This window comes from Labrus bergylta, chromosome 11, assembly GCF_963930695.1.
Source record: "Labrus bergylta chromosome 11, fLabBer1.1, whole genome shotgun sequence".
Classification (NCBI taxonomy): domain Eukaryota; kingdom Metazoa; phylum Chordata; class Actinopteri; order Labriformes; family Labridae; genus Labrus; species Labrus bergylta.
In genome coordinates, this window is record NC_089205.1 from 998,661 (window position 1) to 1,016,297 (window position 17,637).

The 17,637-nt window shown below is 36.8% G+C and overlaps 1 protein-coding gene across 4 annotated transcripts in view; it reads right to left on the reverse strand.

Annotated features, from left to right (window-relative positions):
* git1 (G protein-coupled receptor kinase interacting ArfGAP 1) overlaps positions 1–17,637 on the reverse strand; it is a 29,862-nt gene that overhangs the window by 10,154 nt on the left and 2,071 nt on the right. For 3 of the 4 annotated variants that reach the window (XM_029279465.2, XM_020644551.3, XM_020644553.3), the window contains exons 2-12: positions 13,796–13,929; positions 12,665–12,777; positions 10,635–10,740; positions 10,009–10,095; positions 9,774–9,904; positions 9,563–9,657; positions 9,213–9,255; positions 3,036–3,062; positions 2,423–2,471; positions 1,642–1,714; positions 447–544 (exon numbers count right to left, since the gene is read on the reverse strand). In XM_029279465.2, coding sequence (XP_029135298.1) covers positions 447–544; positions 1,642–1,714; positions 2,423–2,471; positions 3,036–3,062; positions 9,213–9,255; positions 9,563–9,657; positions 9,774–9,904; positions 10,009–10,095; positions 10,635–10,740; positions 12,665–12,777; positions 13,796–13,929 — 956 coding nt within the window. The remainder of the gene's footprint in view (positions 1–446; positions 545–1,641; positions 1,715–2,422; positions 2,472–3,035; positions 3,063–9,212; positions 9,256–9,562; positions 9,658–9,773; positions 9,905–10,008; positions 10,096–10,634; positions 10,741–12,664; positions 12,778–13,795; positions 13,930–17,637) is intronic. The other variant, XM_020644552.3, reaches the window with a different exon arrangement.

Sequence of the window (17,637 nt, forward strand, 5' to 3'; positions counted from 1 at the left end):
TCATTTTGAAAACTCACAACATGCACAAATACACATCCAATGGACGCCATTAAATGTCAGCTCACACAAATATATCAAAGAAACGTAGACCATGTTATTTCAATAGCATGGTGGCATCCATACAAAAAAAATAGAATAATAAGGGCACTCTCCACTGAAGTGAGGAACTACACCTATCTCATAGAGACAGTCCTTGAACACATCTCTTAGGTAAATAAAAAATATTTTGAGTGATTATTTTCTTCTCATCACAACAGCAGTTCCTGGGCAAGTGGACTGCCAAATTAGAGCATGCAAATATGGCACAGCGGGGTATATACAGTATCTGTGTGTAATGAATGCTCATATTTTCAACGTTGAGGGACATAGAATTTCTCTCTTATTCTACCCCCAGGAAAGATTACATGCAAGCCACCAGTGATGATTGGAGGTTTGTTAATGTTTACCTGGTTGCGTGTGGCTGAGTATTCAGGATTGACTGGTAGGAAGGGCACTGCGCTGCGTTCTGTTACCAGAGTGCTGTGGTTCTGGGTTGTAAGCCACACTAGAGAAACAAATGTGAAACAAAAGACCAGTCTTTGTGTGAGTTCAATCAACAAACGCATACATAGACATAAAAAAAGGAAGCACAGAAAGAACCATTTGGTAGATCCTAAACCTAACCTCTAGCATACAATACACCTATATGATGTGTGAGGTTGACTGTGAACAAGAGTACATGGGTGTTTGGATCTGTGCCTGTGACTCTGTTTACATTTGGTAAATGACATGCCTACTAGGCGGAGGTGGCATTAGACTTTCACTTTGTGTGTCATTTTGTTGTAATTGTTTTAAATAATAATAAGATAGCCTATGGCTAAGGCTAGAACTGAATCAGTCTCTTAACAAACAATGACATCTCGTTTCTTGAGACCCCTGTCTGTGTTAATAGAAACAACTGCAGCACTTGTGACCGAGGAGCTACACTAATAGTTTAGTATGGCTAAAGTTAGCAATTGCTAGCTAATGCTTGTTAATTGCATCAGATCACAATTTATCAACGATCCGTTTAGATCACTCCCCATCAATCGGACCACATGAGAGCTGCACATCATTGCAAAATGTATCATCATGGTGTAAAAAATGTACTGCTGCGATTTTATTTGTTTTGTGTGTATTTGTTAAAATAAAACAAGCCATGAAGTTGGTATGTGTGTTAAAGTTGGTTACAGATGTGTGCTGTCAGTCATTTCCCCGTTCACTGCACATCTGCCCTTCACATGTTTTAAGGAGTGGGTTTTTCCTGCATTGTAAGTGACAGATTTGTGAGAATAGCTGTGTGAGAATTACTCAATGGTATGCTAGACTGCCCTCAGTATTCCAATCAGTAAAAATACTGGAGCGCCTTCAGATTGCACCATAATTGTTTAAGAGATTCTGTCAAAGACAGAACATATTTTGTTTTCACTTCACCCTGTTCTAGTAATGCACTACCTTACCGTTAAACATCTACTTTTCTTTGATTTATCTTGTTCCTTCTCAAAGTTCATGAACATGATGTCTGGTGAAAATATTTTCATTTAGAATAAAAGAAGGCAAACCACAGAAAGATGTTTTTCTTTAAATGGACGAACGAGTAAGGAAGGAGGACATCCCGCTTACCCGCATCATTTTCTCTGCGATCCACCTCATCATAGACATCCATTGCAAGCTCCTCGAACAGTCGATTGTTGAGCTGTCACACACAAAAACAGATTGACCGAATCTATTAACAGGTTTTTGATTTGATTTCTGTATTTTGAACATGTAAAAAAACACAACAAAAACAAACAAATGCTGTCATTAAAAATATGTAGAAAACAAATAAAATAAATATACAACATAAAGAAAATTCTATGTCCTTCATTTGCTCTTACATGCCCGAAAAGGAGTAGGAAGTTAGAACTTATCTAGTCCTACCCCTTTTAACTCAATTTAATAGATATTAATTATACAATAATATACAATATAATATAAAATAATGACTTGTATGCCATTATCTAAAAATCTAATTATTTAATTAATTACACCATTAATGCATATTCCCATCATCATAACATGCCTAGGTGACATTGAACACATCATTAACAAGAGAGGGAGAAAAAGAGATCACCCCTGTCAAACAAATTCACAAATATTAAGATTTGAATTGGTAAACATAAAATACTTTTTATACATTTCTGGGTCATGGTTGGTTAAAGAAGTCATTAAAAGGTTACTTCTTGCTTAAGTTTTTGGATTCCATCACTGTGGCTTAACAAATGTCCCTTTAGCAGATTAAGAACAAACAGTTACACCGACCACATCTATGTCCCTTTTTCAAAGCACTTATCTTTTTAGTCTGTTTTAAATCTTCTTCCCTTTGCGTGTGTGTGTGTGCTTTTAATCTCTTCATTTAACTCACCGCTTGGAGTTTCTTCTTGGCAGCTTTTGCCAACTCTGAGAGGTCAAGACTAAAAAACAGAGAGGACAACAGTCTGTCAGCCTCCACAATATAAAAACGATTACAGAGATGGAGAATGAGATTGGGAAAAAGATTCCGAGTGAAGAGAAGAAAGAGAGGAAAGTAAGTGAGATGGGTGCTTGGCTAGAGAGGGGTGTTATGGAGAGGGAAGGAAAATCCTTAAGGGGGAGGGGGGGGGGGGCACTGATTTTCAGATTTTAAAAAAAAGGGCTCTATGTATTGGTCATAACAAGCACATTGCCCATCAGTCAAGCATAACCTAATCTTACTAAATGTTTTTGGCTGTAATGATTTTTTATTGAACAATATTTTTTTTAAACTTTAGTCAAGGGTTTTACTGCATGATCAGAAAACAACCACACAATATGAACACATCTATAATCATCCCATTTCTTTTTCTTTCACAACTCTATTGTCTCATAATAAAATAACATAAGGCCTAATGATCTTCTGTGTAAGCATAAAAGGAAATCAACAATGGCTATGGAAATCAGAGACAGGGGGATTGAAATGACAGAACAGATTCTAGAAAAAAGTAGCAAGGAAAAGGTACCTCTGAGTTGGGCACTTAGGACGAGCTCTGTCTCCACCAAGCGCAGCAAACAGGAGAGAGCAGAAGATAAGTGAGAAAAAAAGAAGAAACAGACAGAGAGAGGGGTAGAGAGGCCACATCAAAACAGCTTTTATTATCATCAAGAGTCCCCATTCACCAGAACACAAGAGAGTGGAGGAAGATAGCAGATCAACTATGACCCGCTTAAGGGGCAAATATAGCAGGTTCTTAAGATCAAATAACACAGATATATATATATACTCGGCACAGTTGCAATATCTGTCTTTCTGTCTACTGGCAGCATGGCAAAACAACAATTTATTGCAACTACAATTGAAATGTTCCACCTATGCATGTACTGCAAACCACTATTGTTATAAACCAGAAACCAGCAGTAGCCATAGCGAATATTTCCAAGTTGTAGACACATTTTCTCTATACTCTGAAATTTGTGAATCACAGCATCCATTACACTGGACACGGAGGCTTAACTCTTTCAGTGTCTCTGAAAACATTGTATGTAGCTTTATTATTCTTTTATTGAGAGTCTTTTATCTGCAGGTTTAACAGGTTGTCAGTTAATTACAAGAGCAATTGAGTCCATCTGGAAACTTGTGCTCAAGAAAGCAAAAGGGATAATAAATCCACCCGACCACATACTCTTATCCGACATTTTTTTAATGCCTTCTAGATGGTACTATGTTGACCTTCTGAGGAGAACAAACAAAGGAATACAAGTTAAGAGTATCTATCAGGCTGTTGAATGCTGACAGCTGTAATTGATTTATTGGAAGTTCTTGTACACTTGAGTAAACTGTAAAGCGTCTCTAATTATTTATTTATTGATACATTTATCTATTATCTGGTTTCCCATCTGGCAATTTGTGCTCATGCTGATCTGTTGTCACTGATATGAGAATGTGATTGTCTGAAAGCTGCTGTGAATGCATATGAAATTGTTTTTATTGATGGAAGTTGGAAATTTAAACTTCAAATGATGGCCCACAAATATGATGACGAACACAACATAAGCCTAGAATGTATACCACCTAAACTTTAAGGTACATTGAATATTCTGTCAATATTATGATTTTTTAAGCAGCTCATTTATCCCCCATTACATCTTGGCTGGGCAAATTAATCTAGAACCTGATTGGTGCACTTTTTATTTTTTTATTACTTTTTATTGTCATCATGTCTTAACATACAGTACACATATTTTATATTCAACATAAAGATGACAATATTTTTACAAGTGGTGTGGTGTCAAAAAGGTTGTGTCCCCCAGTGATGTGAAAATTCTAAAAAATAACACTTACAATACAGAAACATGTATTACAGTTGTTTAAAGTAGCTTGAAGTAAAACTGGGGTAGCTTGGATCTGTATGACATAAATTCATAAATGTTTCCCTCTGTCAAGGTTTTCTTCCCTTTCTCTACGATATTTAATATCTTTAGGAAGGGCAAACAAACAAGTTAGTTATATGAAATAATAACATAATAACAACAAAAATCAATTAAAAGAAAGAGAAGAAGAGTCAAAGGAGAAAGAAAACAAAGAGAACAAGAGAAAAAAAAGAAAAGAAAAAAAAACCTAGGTAGTGCTCCCCTTAGTGGCTGTCATTCCTATTGTCATGATCCCAAAGTTTCAGTTCATTTCCTTCCAACCATAATATGTTGACCATTTAGACCATCTCTTTTCAGATAGTTTTGAGTTCCCCCTCATTTTATAAGTTAAACTTTCCATCTGATATATTTGTTGAGTTGTTTTTCTCCATTTATATATCAAGGGGCATGTTTTTTTAAGCCAATTTTGTTTCAGTGATGCTATACGCAGAATTCTTAAATATTGATCATTTTCATTACATATTTTGTCCACTGTTTTACCTAACAATATGAAGTCTGTATTCAAGTGAATGGCGTCATTGAAAATGGTTTTGATTTCCCTCTGATTATTGTTTCCAGAACACTTTTAATAATGGACAGGACCAAAAAATGTGATGAAAGTGTGCATAAGATTCGCCACATTTCCTCCAGCAGTTTGGCAATATTTTATTATTATATCTAGCTTGTTGCACTGGTGTTATAAAATAACGAGATTGTATTTCTCATGCATATTCTCTCCAGTAAGGAGATATAGTGGTTGAGTGTACATTCCGATTCATTTCCTTCCAGGTATCCTCAGATATGTGTGTTAAGTTCTTCCTCCCATCTTAGCTTTGCCCATATATCTTCAAAATTTTGACCATTTCCTAAAATGTTATACACAGTTGAAATTTGATGTGGTACTCTAACATTACTAAAGTTCATTGCACAAGTGGATGGATATCATTGTTTGTCTTCCTCCCTATTTCACTGTTCTGAATGTAACTTCTCAGTTGTAAATATTGGAAGAAGTGGGAGTGGGGTAAATCATAATGTGTCCTTAGAGATTCAAATGGTATAATTCATTCATCTAAACATTGTCCAAATATGGTCAGTCCCTTTTGTGCCCATGTATTAAAGACTGTATCCTGTTTATTAGGAGTAAATTCAGGATCTTCTTTTATTTCTCTCAGCACAATTAAGTCCTCTTTCATTTTGCATTTTTTTTAAATTATGTGCCAAGTCTTTAAGGTGTTTCTTATTAATGCATTGTTGATTACTTGTATCCTACTTTTAGTCTTTGTACAGAAGGGTATTGTTTTTATTGAAACATGGCACATGTGTTTTTCTATAGATCTCCACCTTGCTTCAGACTTATCATTTAGCCAGGTGCTTATTGATTGTATTTGAGCTGCATAGTAATAGTGCTTTATGTTAGGAACAGTGAGTCCCCCTTTTTCTTTGGACATTTTCAACGTCTGCATTTTAACTCTTGGTTTTTTCTCATCCCACACAAATTTACTTATCATTTTTTCCCAGTTTTTAAAAACATTTGCACCAATGGACAGTGGTACTGTCTGAAACAGAAATAGGAAGCGAGGGAGTACATTCATTCTAATGGTCTCTATTCTGCTATTCATTGATAAGACAACTGTTCTCCACCTATTCAGATCCTGCCTAATTTGTGCCTCTAGGCGATTGAAGTTCATGTGATATAATAAGTTAATATTCTTTGGAATCACAGTTCCTAAGTATTTAATACTGTCCATGTCCCATTTCCAAAGGCAGCTATTAATTTAATTTCTCTGCTGACTGGCACACCTATAACCATTGCTTCACACTTCTGTATATTTAGCTTGTATCCTGATGCTGAGCTATAATTATTAATAATTTGTGCTGGTAGTGATTTTCCTAGGTTTGTGATATACAGGGCCACATCATCCACATATAAGGCCAGTTTGTGGCATTCCTGATATTTTCACCCCTTCGATTTTGTCTGTCGCTCTAATATATGCTGCCAGAGGTTCAATACAAATTGTGAAAATTAATGGAGATAGTGGGTCTCCTTGTCTCGTTCCTCGTTTTAACTCAAAACAGTCTGACGGGGTCCCGTTTGCTTTGACCTGTGCTCTTGTTGTTTTGTATATGGCTTGAAGCCATATGATAAAGGTGTCATGGAAACCAAATTTCATACAAACTTCTATTATAAAGGACCATGACACCCTATCGAATGCTTTTTCTGCGTCCCGGGTGAGGATCAATGTTTGTACATAAATTTTTTGTGAGTAGTCTATTATGTTCAAAGTACGTCTTACATTATCAGATAAATGTCTATTTGGGATAAAGCCCGTTTGATCCGGATCTATGATGTGCGGGATAATTTTTCATAATCTATCTGCTAAGATAGTGCTTAACATCTTTTGATCTACATTTAATAAGGTAATCGGCATCCACAGTCAGAGGGATCCTTGCCTTCTTTGTGTATGACTGTAATTAGAGAGTTGCACCAGGTATTTGCCCACTGACTATGATCTAGTGCCCAATTAAAAGTTCTTTCTAAGATCGGTGCTAGTTCTTTTTCAAAGTCTTTATAAAATTCGGCTGTGAAGCCTTCATTCCCTGGACTTTTACCCTTTTTCTGTTTCTTAATCGCTACCTTAATCTCATCTAATGTATTTGGCATAGTCAAGTCTTAATTTTGTTTCTCTGTTATCTGTGGTAGTTTTATTCAAGACAGATATTCTTTGATTTTGTTTTGCGGAAGCAGGTTGTCGTCAGGACTATATAAATGTTTATAATATTTTGCAAATTCTTGTACTATTTCTTGCTTACCTTTTATGTTAATATTCTTAGTTTGGTCTTTGATAGAAACTTTGATTTGATTGATTGATTGATTGATTTGATTTCATCTGTTGTTTTTTCAATTTGTAGGCCAGGAGCTTCACTGCTTTTGCCCCTTTATCAAAATATTGTTGTTTAGTGAATATCAGTGATTTCTCTACCTATTCATTTAGTAATTGATCTAGTTTATTCCTCAGTTCATTCAAAGAAAGCAGGTCAGAATGGTTTCCTTTGGCCTTGTGTTGTAATTCCAAAGTTTTAATTGATCTTTCTAATTCTTTAACTCCTTTTTCCCTCTCTCTCTTCTTATATGAAGCATAAGATATAATTTCCCCTCTCAATACTGCTTTTCCTCCCTCCCACAGTGTCATAAACTTAAAAAGAAAAGAAAAGAAAAAAAGAGCATCATCAACTTTCCATAGACAAGATGCATCAGACATTGCTGTGAGTCCCGCCCCCCTCCCCTTTTTATACTAAGGTGAGCTACTCTTCGAATTTGTTTCATTAGGAGTTACCTTGTGCACTTTTGCACCTCACAAATCAAAACCTTTAGTTGAGTTGTGATCAATCAAGCACACAAAAGTATCTAAATTATTGAAGGTTACTGTGAAGCTTAGATCACAATTTAGCATTTAGAGCAATCATTGATAGAATACCTCTGTCAATGATGCATGATTGCTTGAAAGGCTTATTTTGTGTGAAGTTACACATTATGGCGCCACCCTCTGGTCAGAAAACTTAACTGCATCAGAATCAAATTGTTATCTATCCAGTTTAAAGGTACCATATTCTTCTTTTTCTGGTTTTATATGCTCTTTAGTGTGTTTTCCAACTGTCCTGTGCATGTTTAGGTACATCTATGTGCAAAAATTCAAAGTCCACGGAAACACGTCTTCTCCTACATCCTCCTGTTAGCTGTAGCATTAGCCGCATGTAACACTCGGTTCTAGCCCCCCTCGAAAAAAAATTGTCAGTGTGGCGTCACTGATCTAATCCCATTGGCTTGTTGTGGCAAGCCCTGCAGCTCATGTTGAAATTTCCGAGAAGCATGCTGAGCAACTGACCAATAACGACAGAGCGGATCGGCAGACCAATCAGAGCAGACTTGGCCCACGTGGGGTCTAACAGTGGGGGCTCAACAGAGTGCAGCTGACGGACTCAGAGTGTAGAGGGAGCAAGGAGGAGCAGTACATGAAAACAGACACTTTTTTAGAACTTTATCTATTGTGAACATACAAAAGTAGATACACAGATTAAATATAAGAACCCCAAAAAGGGCAGAATATGGGCTCTTTAAAACTGAATTTCAAGGATTTTTGTTAATTCTTATGCAGAAATTGATGGCTTTTCTATAGAATTAGTATATTTATGCTTTGAACCGCCTTGTTTCATTGTTTTTAGATGTAACTTCTGTAGTTTTGCATCAGCTACAAATATGTAAATGTATCATAAAATAAATTCAAGTAAGTAATGTTCTCTGGTTATTCATCAACAATAATAACAAAAGTGCTGACATCACATCTGGCAGCTGCTGTAACTGAAAACACTAAAACACTAAACCCATCAAACTGTAACTGAAACACAGCTGTGTCATTAGCTGTCTGCCACAAAAAAGCTTCTTACATTACTTTTAGAGCACGTTTGAAGAACGGAAAATGAGCAAAAACAGCAAGGATAGCTCACTGCTGACTTCAAAATAAATAGGTGAAGTTTGAGCTGAACTACAACTAACATCCTCATGGATAATTCAATTCTTGTTGTTCAACTTTTCAGGTGGGAGAAATATGGAAAATTCCATCTGTGATTAATGAATCCATACCAGGTACAGACAGTGAAATAAAGTACGGCCAGTCTGGCAGGTTGACTCACTATAGTTCATGTATACCAACACAGATACTTCATGCAATCAAACCATGCCATGCAAGGCAGCTAAACCCACTTCAGCATGAACAAAATGTCAAGGTTCATACCTGTCTGCCATTTGAGGAATGATATAATGGCCATTTTTGTGATCTGGAGAGAAGGGAAGAAAAACAGACTTTATAACTGGATAAAAGCTACCACAGTATGCAATTATAATAACCACCACAGTGTTGCCCAAATAATGACGCTGTACCTAAGGCGGGAGAGGTCAGGCACAAGGGTGGGTGGAGGGGTGTCCTACTTTCCTTCCATTCTCTTATTTACAAACAGTCTGCAGATATACTTGGGTGGCCATAAATATACCCGAGCGGCCCACCAGAGAATAGTCTACATGTGGGAAACACTCTACTTCGCTTTAGGGTATGCAACTTGCAAAGAAACTAATGCAGCAGGTTACCTGGTCGGCGTCCACACAGGTAAAATGCAAGTCTGTCTGTCAGTTCATACTGGCACTCTACAAGCCTTTCTGCAAGCTCTATATGGCCCGCCTGCCTAAACACAGACACAAAAGAAAAACTGTTAAACTTCAATATTTATTTGACCTTTTTCTTTTTTTTTTTCCAAGCAAGTTATGTTGATTATTAATGTATGCTTCTGCTGTCTTGTACCTTGCATAGTCCATAGGTGTGCGGCCATTAATGTCAGGTGCTCCAGGATCTGCACCATACACTACTAGAAGCTCGGCTTGCAGGATCTGGCCTGCCTTCGCTGCCACATGGAGCGGTGTAGTGCCCTTTTCCTGGATGGTTTGGTAGACACACACATAATGAGGTCAGGTCTAAAGAAACCACCTGACAGCCTGACTTATTTCTGAAGGGATTGGTAAAATAGAACTTTTCAGACCGGGTGGAAGAAGTTGGCTTGAGCACCGAGGGATAGGAGTCGAAGGCAGGTCTCTAAACTCCCTGTCCGTACACTGGAGTGAAGTTGCTGAAAAACAATCAAAGACAAGAAGTGTCAGAATAGAGAGATGAAACAGAAACATCATAGACAGAAAGTTACAGGCAGAATCAGAACATTATGGATCATTAGAACAATCTACTCTGTTGTGTGCAAAGTGGTTTTATAAGTGAGTATGTAAGGGCCTGTTTTTTGTTTTAATTCAGATGTAAATGTTTCCATGAGAGGTCTACCTATTATTATCAGAAATACTTTAATCTACCCAGGGGGAAATTTGGTTGTTACAGCTGTTATGGTAATACACAGCGTGTTGGGTACACACCCATGTTGGACTTAGTATTTATATTTATATAAAATATGCACATGTTACCTAACATAGTAATAGTTCCTCTCTTAATCTTATCTACACAAACTTGCATCTCTCCTCTCTTGATGCATATACAGATAAACTAATATACCTGGGCTTGAGTCTTCTATGTGTGGGAAACACTGACATACCTCTTCATCTCTCTCTCCATCTCTTTATTTAGAAATGTAACCCTAACCCATGGTTGTCAAAGGGGCCCCACCTTACTGAGGTCCCTGGTAGTTACACCATCATCTTCACGGCAGGGCAGCTTGTGCACAAATGCCAACATCTGGTATTTGGCTCTGATGAACTCTGACTTGGTTGGACTGCAAAATGGAAAGAGATAAGGTGATTAACTAAATCTAACCACATAAAAAAAGTTTTAATCTTTGGAAAAATAAATCATATCTCTCACAACTGTCCAACTGTCCAGTGTGTAGAATCCTTACTAAAAGTGTACGTGCACCCAAAATAATTCAGATTTATAAAACCGTTCGTACGCAGACCTGCATGCTATATTCCCTTTATAAATCACAATCCACCAGGAAGTGTGCACATGTAGATTAGCCCCATGTTCTGCTCTCTACTCGCCCACCTTCAACCATAAACGCTCAATGCAAATGAAAGTTCATACAAACGAGGGGGCGGAGCTAAGGTTTCCAGCACGGGAACCCTTGTTTTAAACAGGAAGTTTAGACAAAGAAAATAAACTTTCTGACTCCGAAATGGAGAAGTGAATGAAGTGAAGGTTAGAAAGCACATAGTGGTAGTTTCCAGCGTTCCAGCAAACATCCAGCGTTCATTACGCACGAGTATATCTGCAATGTTTAAATGTTTACAGGACCAGCACTGACTTCTTCATATTGTCAGAGTGCTCACATCAGTCAGCAGTCTGCCTCACTCCATGATATCATTCATCAAACGTTTGATCAATAAACCAAAACTTTTTATTGTTGGTCACATTGTGGAAAACAGCATCTGCTCTGTGACTATGGGGATATATAGACCTAATGATCGTGTGTGAGATACCCCGACTTCATTTCCATGATAAACACGTGCAGGTGATGAAGATGAGTAACAAGAAGGGGAAATGTGTGAAGCCACAGCCGTGTCACTGTGTGCTTTTGACACGTAGTCAACTTTATTAAAACTAAAAATCACACTTGATGGTAAATGAAGGATATTGAAAGAAATTAAAACAAACTGGTGGTGCAAGTCTGATTTTGATTTCTACATCAGTGATTACATTAGGGCACAGTCCGGTCCTCCGAGCTCTGTAAACGAAGGCGAGACACTGATGAAATATGTGGCAGACTTTTTATTATTATTATTATTTTTAAGGTTTATATATTATCATATTGAAGTTACTTCACTCACTACATGCGCACGTTTAAATGAATCTAATGAATGATTATGATAACATGGATCTGTCAGTAAAGTTTGATAGGTCTATTTAGTATGATAAAATGTTTGAGAGGCATCAATGTTCATTCTACTTCAATTCAATGTGTCACCTATTCCCCATGCCTTCAAAATGTACGTACGCCTGCCTGGTTCAGTTTGCACATTTTACCATCAGGTTTGTTTTTATAGATCACAAACCTTGAGTGGCAAATGGCAATTATGTTATGATCTGAACACCCTAAGAAGGCAAGAAACTTTATCTCTTACCTTGAACATCGTAGCACAGTGCAAATGCCATTACCATTTTTTGCCCAGCACCCACGTTGTGTAACTTACATAAGTAATTGCACCTATCTGTGTTGCTCTTAAAATTAGCTGTTTTAAGTGAATTGGTGTTGCAATGCAATCTTGAAGCAGCAGAAAGTGCTCATCAAATGATCAACAAAAAACGATTTCCAATCCAGTTAAAGGCCACTCTATTCAAACATTAAGTTCACAATGCACGTCCACTCTGCTTTTAAAACACACATGGACCAGCAGCTCCTACTCCTCACTTAATACTTTAAGCATTTGTTCTGATAAAGTCCATTTTAGTTGATGATGATCCTCCGTCTCCTGACTTGGCTTGTCCAAGGTTTGAAAGAAGTTCAAAATTATTCCCTTTTTTTAAGCCCAGTCAGAAAAGAACACAATTTATGAATGTAGGAGATAAGCTCATAAGATACTGTTCAGAGGGTATTAAGCAGCAACCTGGTACAAATACTCTACAATAACACAACATTCCTGTGCTGCAGAGACATAACCCCCACACATCACCTGTGCTGGGGTTATGTCTGATATACATACTGGACTTTGTCCTGGGGGTTGGGTTTCCTGCGCCCACTTTGCACCTGAGCAGGGTCGAGGAGACTGTGTTCCCATATGGAGTTGGCCCCATTACTCGCCAAAGTCTGAACCATCTGAAACACACACAAAGCATTGACTCAGCAAGGTTCACTCTCTTGCATGATTAACAAAAGAACATTATTCTTGGGAAATATCCGATGTTTTGGATGGTTTCAGTATGACCAGAAAAGTCTAACAATATGCATATTAAAAAGAAAAACAGAGAAAAATGTAAATAATCTCTGAAACAAAAGCAGATTATAAACCTGTAGGATTGAACTTGCATCCTCGTTGCAAGGTCAGATGTATGTACTGTTACTCACCTTAAAATGCCAGTGTATTTTCTGCATACTGTTACTGTATGTCGTAAGTGGACCACCTAATAAAAGAAATGTTTCCTTCTGCAATTGAATTATGAAAAATGGATTCAACTATTATGTTAAATTCAGTACAATTCATAATTCTGTAAGAGAAGTACACTCTCTGTCTTGGCCATTGTGAGAGACCATCATGTGAATGGTGACACTATACATCTTACTAGAATGTGAAATTTGACATTCATTCAGGAAGTACTAGCCAGTTGTTTATTCTTTAAGTTTAATAACTTTTCCTGTTAAAAAAAAGACAATGCATCACTATATTATTTAAAAATACACCACAAAACAATAAATAGTTTTTAACTTTCAAAATCTGCTGAGGGGGAACCCTAGACCCCCAAGGCCCAGAACCAGACTGTGTAAATAAAAATATTTTCTATATTTTTCTAGAATTTTCTACTGTATTAATCTTTCTAATATTTTCTATTGTATTAAGTTTTAACTGGGCACTTTATTTAAAATAAAAAACATAAACAGGCCCTAACAGGAAAAGTGTCCGTACTTCAATTATGCAATTATTAGAATTCATAAATTATGTTGGAGGAAGTGTTTGGTTGAGCTGTTAGGCATGTTTTCACATGTGTGCAGAGGTACAACCTCAGCCTCATTTTGAGCAAGGAAATACCCTGGAATGGCAATATTTAATGGCCACAGGTACTGAACATTTATTTTGCCTTTTTTAACCCATCACTCACTCCTTATGTATGTGTCTCACCTGCAGTAGTGCAGGAGGCCATCCACTGTGCCTCAGATGCTTGACTATGGAGATGTGCCGGCCTAAGCTGCGATGGACAGAACAGCATTCATCACAGATCAGGACCCCTCGGTTGATACTGGTCCAGCCAGGATCTGTCACACAAACACACATGGGTGGTTTTAGGATTTTTCAAGGAGATGGGTTTACAAATCTTTATTTATTTAACACAACATTAACTTTAGGTAAGGAGGCTGCAGAAATTATCAAACCTGTGTAGACTATTAACACATCATTTGAAACAAACTCCTAAATTCACAAAGTAAAATGGAGGGCCTAAATTACAGTTTATCCAGTGGTGTAAAAAACACTTTTATTTATATTGCACCTTTCATACAAATCAAATGCAATGAGTTCTTTACAGCGTCTGAAAAAGAGGAAAAAAGAGAAAATACTGACAAAACATGGTACAAATTAAAATAGATTTAGAAGCACACCAATATGAATAAAAAGTTAAAGATAAATAAAAGCACTTAAAATAGCAATAAAGATGAGTGAAATAAGAACAGTAATTTCAAAATAAAACACTGCAATAGCCAGACTGAATCAATGTTTAAGTTTAAAAATATCAATCAGACAGACTGTTCCAGCTTCTTGGGGCGTAATTGCTGAAAGCAGCATCACCAAATGTTTTTAGAAATGTTTATAGAACTGAAACTGGCCTCCTCAGGGTTTTAGAAGATTAACGTTTTAGCAGCTGACTCTGGTCAATACACTGTTTTGCTCCTGTTGGATCTGTCGGCTGATTTTGACACCGTTGGTCACTGTAATTTAATCAAACATCCTAAAAAATGGGTGGGCATTTCAGGTTTGGTTTTATAGTTACCTCACAGAGAGATCATTCTGCGTTGAAATAGGACATTGTAAATGATGTCAGTACCACTAACATAGAGTCTGTTCTTGGACCTTTAATATTTTTAATGGACATGTTACCATTTGCCATGTTAATAAAAAACAAATTTAAATTACTATTCATACGCCGACCTCACACAGTTACATCTTTCCTTTGATAGTAAGGACACCAATCAATTACACAACCTCCACACGTGAATTGCAGATAAATAACTGAATGGCAACAAATTTTCTACAGTTAAACTCACAAAAGTGACAAGTTGTTATTACAGGCCCAGACTAATTGCAAAATCCTAATTCAGCCCATCTTTGTAGAAATCTTGGTACCATCTTTGACTTACACCTCAGTTTTGATAAACATATTAATTTAGTTGTCCACCTTTCTTTCAATTAAGAAAACTCTCAAAAACACGGTAATCGTAATTTAAACATGGAAACAGTATTTCATGTATTCATTTCAGATTTCTGCCATTCACTTTACTCTTGTCTCACACAACATCTCAACAAATTAAAGCTGATCCAAAATACTACAGTCAGTCTCACAACAAGGAGGTCCAACAGGATAAAACACATCCCACAGGTTTTAAAATCACTTAATTGGTTTCCAGTCTGTTTTAGAATTGGTTTTGAGTTCTGGTGATCACTTTTAAAGCTAGTTGAGGGTCAGCGCAAGAATACATTTCTGACCTCCGGACCCCACACTCTTCTTTTAAGTCACCTTTAAAAACAAACGATGTTAGACTTGCCTATGTTTTAAGTTTTGTAATATTTGATCAACTGCTTTAAAAGTGCCTTCTATATTTGCTAAATGTTGCTCAGTGTTGTGCTCATGGTGGATTAATGTTGGTCTTCATAAAATAAAGTTAAAACTGAGGTCTAGACATGCTTTAAAGGGTCTTTGTTATGCATGTGTGTTATATAAATAAAGATTTGATTTATTTCTTATCTTGTTTTCAAAAGCACTAAATCATTAAATATATAATCATTAAAATAAAACCTTAAGGAAACATGAACACAATACACAAGAAGTTTTGTATATGACCAGTGGTGCTTCACTAGCTGCTACAAAAGTCAGCTCTAGTAGTTTTTTAACAGTAGTTTAAGGTGTCTGTAACAACAATTTGTATATATCTTTTAGTCTAGTGAGATAAGGATGTCAAAAGTTCTGGGAAATTACCCCCTTACCTTTGACAAGTGAACCTTATTCTTTAGGCGTTGTCAAGTACACATACATTTTGGGTTGGGGGGTCAACTTAGGCAAATACTGGTCTTCTAGCATAGGATAACTATTTCAGTCAATAGACTATTAACTTTATGCCCTTAGGACACTGATATGATGAGCAGCACACAATTAATGCAGGTGCCATGTTGAAACATACACACAAAAATATGATTACATAGCTTTAGTTACTCTGAGGCATGGATCGAACTGTCTGGGTTTAGGGCATTAACAGAAGTTTTCCATCATCAGATGAACTGACATGCTGCAAGTCTACCAGCATACAGAAAAAGTACCAGGGAATGCCAAGATCAGTAATCCATATGCTTTAAAGGCTGGTGGCAACAAATTCAATTCCTTAATCTGTGATAAAAAAATAAAACAACTCTAATAGGCTACATGATTTTCTCATCTTGCAGAAACAATTTGAGGCATTACCATTATTGTTATATTGACTTTTTATATTGACTTGTATAAGAGAACAATTAGTCTGTATGCAAACATATATAGACAATGATTCATGATTACAAGATTGCTTAGGGATCAAAACACTAAGGTAAACACTGTAACTGCTGCTTGCATTTATACAATGGTACTTTCAACTTTCTAGAGTAAAACTTGGGGATTCTAAAAGCTCTAAATAGCTATTGTAATAAAAAACATGTACATTCAAGCCAAAGTTACAGCTGTGTTTCTTGCAGTTATCAGTGTTAGCTTTTACAGCACCAACAGCGTAACTTCACAGTCCATTACCATAAACAATTGTGACCTCATTGTCAAAGTTCCCTTAGAACTTTCACCACATCGTATTTCATTAGTCCACACGTATATTGTGTTTACTTTAAATGTAACTTTAACTATTGTATATGCTCAATAAACTGTTGATGCTGCCGTGTTTCACTGATGATATTAACCATTGCCACTGCCTGACCTTTATCCTCTTGAGGAATGGAGATTATTTGGAGTATTCATTGTTCTTTCTAGCCATGCAATTGAATCACCTCTAAGTATGACACAGGGCTGGGTAGAAAGGAGCTGGCCTGTCACCAGTGACCTGTACTAACTTCAGGGTTAACCCAGGGTTTTCAATCCTACGTAGGTCGTTCACTTGTTACCTGGGTATATCGCCACGGTAACGCTCCGGAGCAGGTTATGTTTGAGATATGAGAGCAACCTGTAAAAATCTCCGCCCACTGACCAATCACAACTTTTGATATAACTTGATTATTTTTTACCGATATCGTACTTCACCCTTCAGCAGAGACTAAAAAAGCAACGGAGCCTTTGAGTTGTGTTTTTAACATGTAAAATTATGAAAAGCTTCTTATGGTTTTGAATTATATCTTCATATGAATGTTTAGTGTCTCCATGCCACTCTGTTATCGTCAGAGCTGCAGCTGAAATATAACTTCTCAAACTGTTATACACACCACATAAAAGAGTCAGAGGAACACATCCAGTTAAGGGAAAAAACATGAGTTATTATCATTAGTTTTAAAGGGAACTAATGAAGGGAAAAAATATATAATGAGCCGTAGTGTGAACATTAATACTGGACCATTTTTCTTTTATCTGCCAATTGTCCTTCCTGCATCTGTTCCTGCAGCTGTGTAATTTTATTCTTTGGAAGCCTGCAGTTTTATCTTAAAAGTATTTATATTATTAATATAGTTTGTTCAGAGTTTGTCAGATAAGACACTCTGCTGGCGGCAGACGCAGTTATGATTGTGAT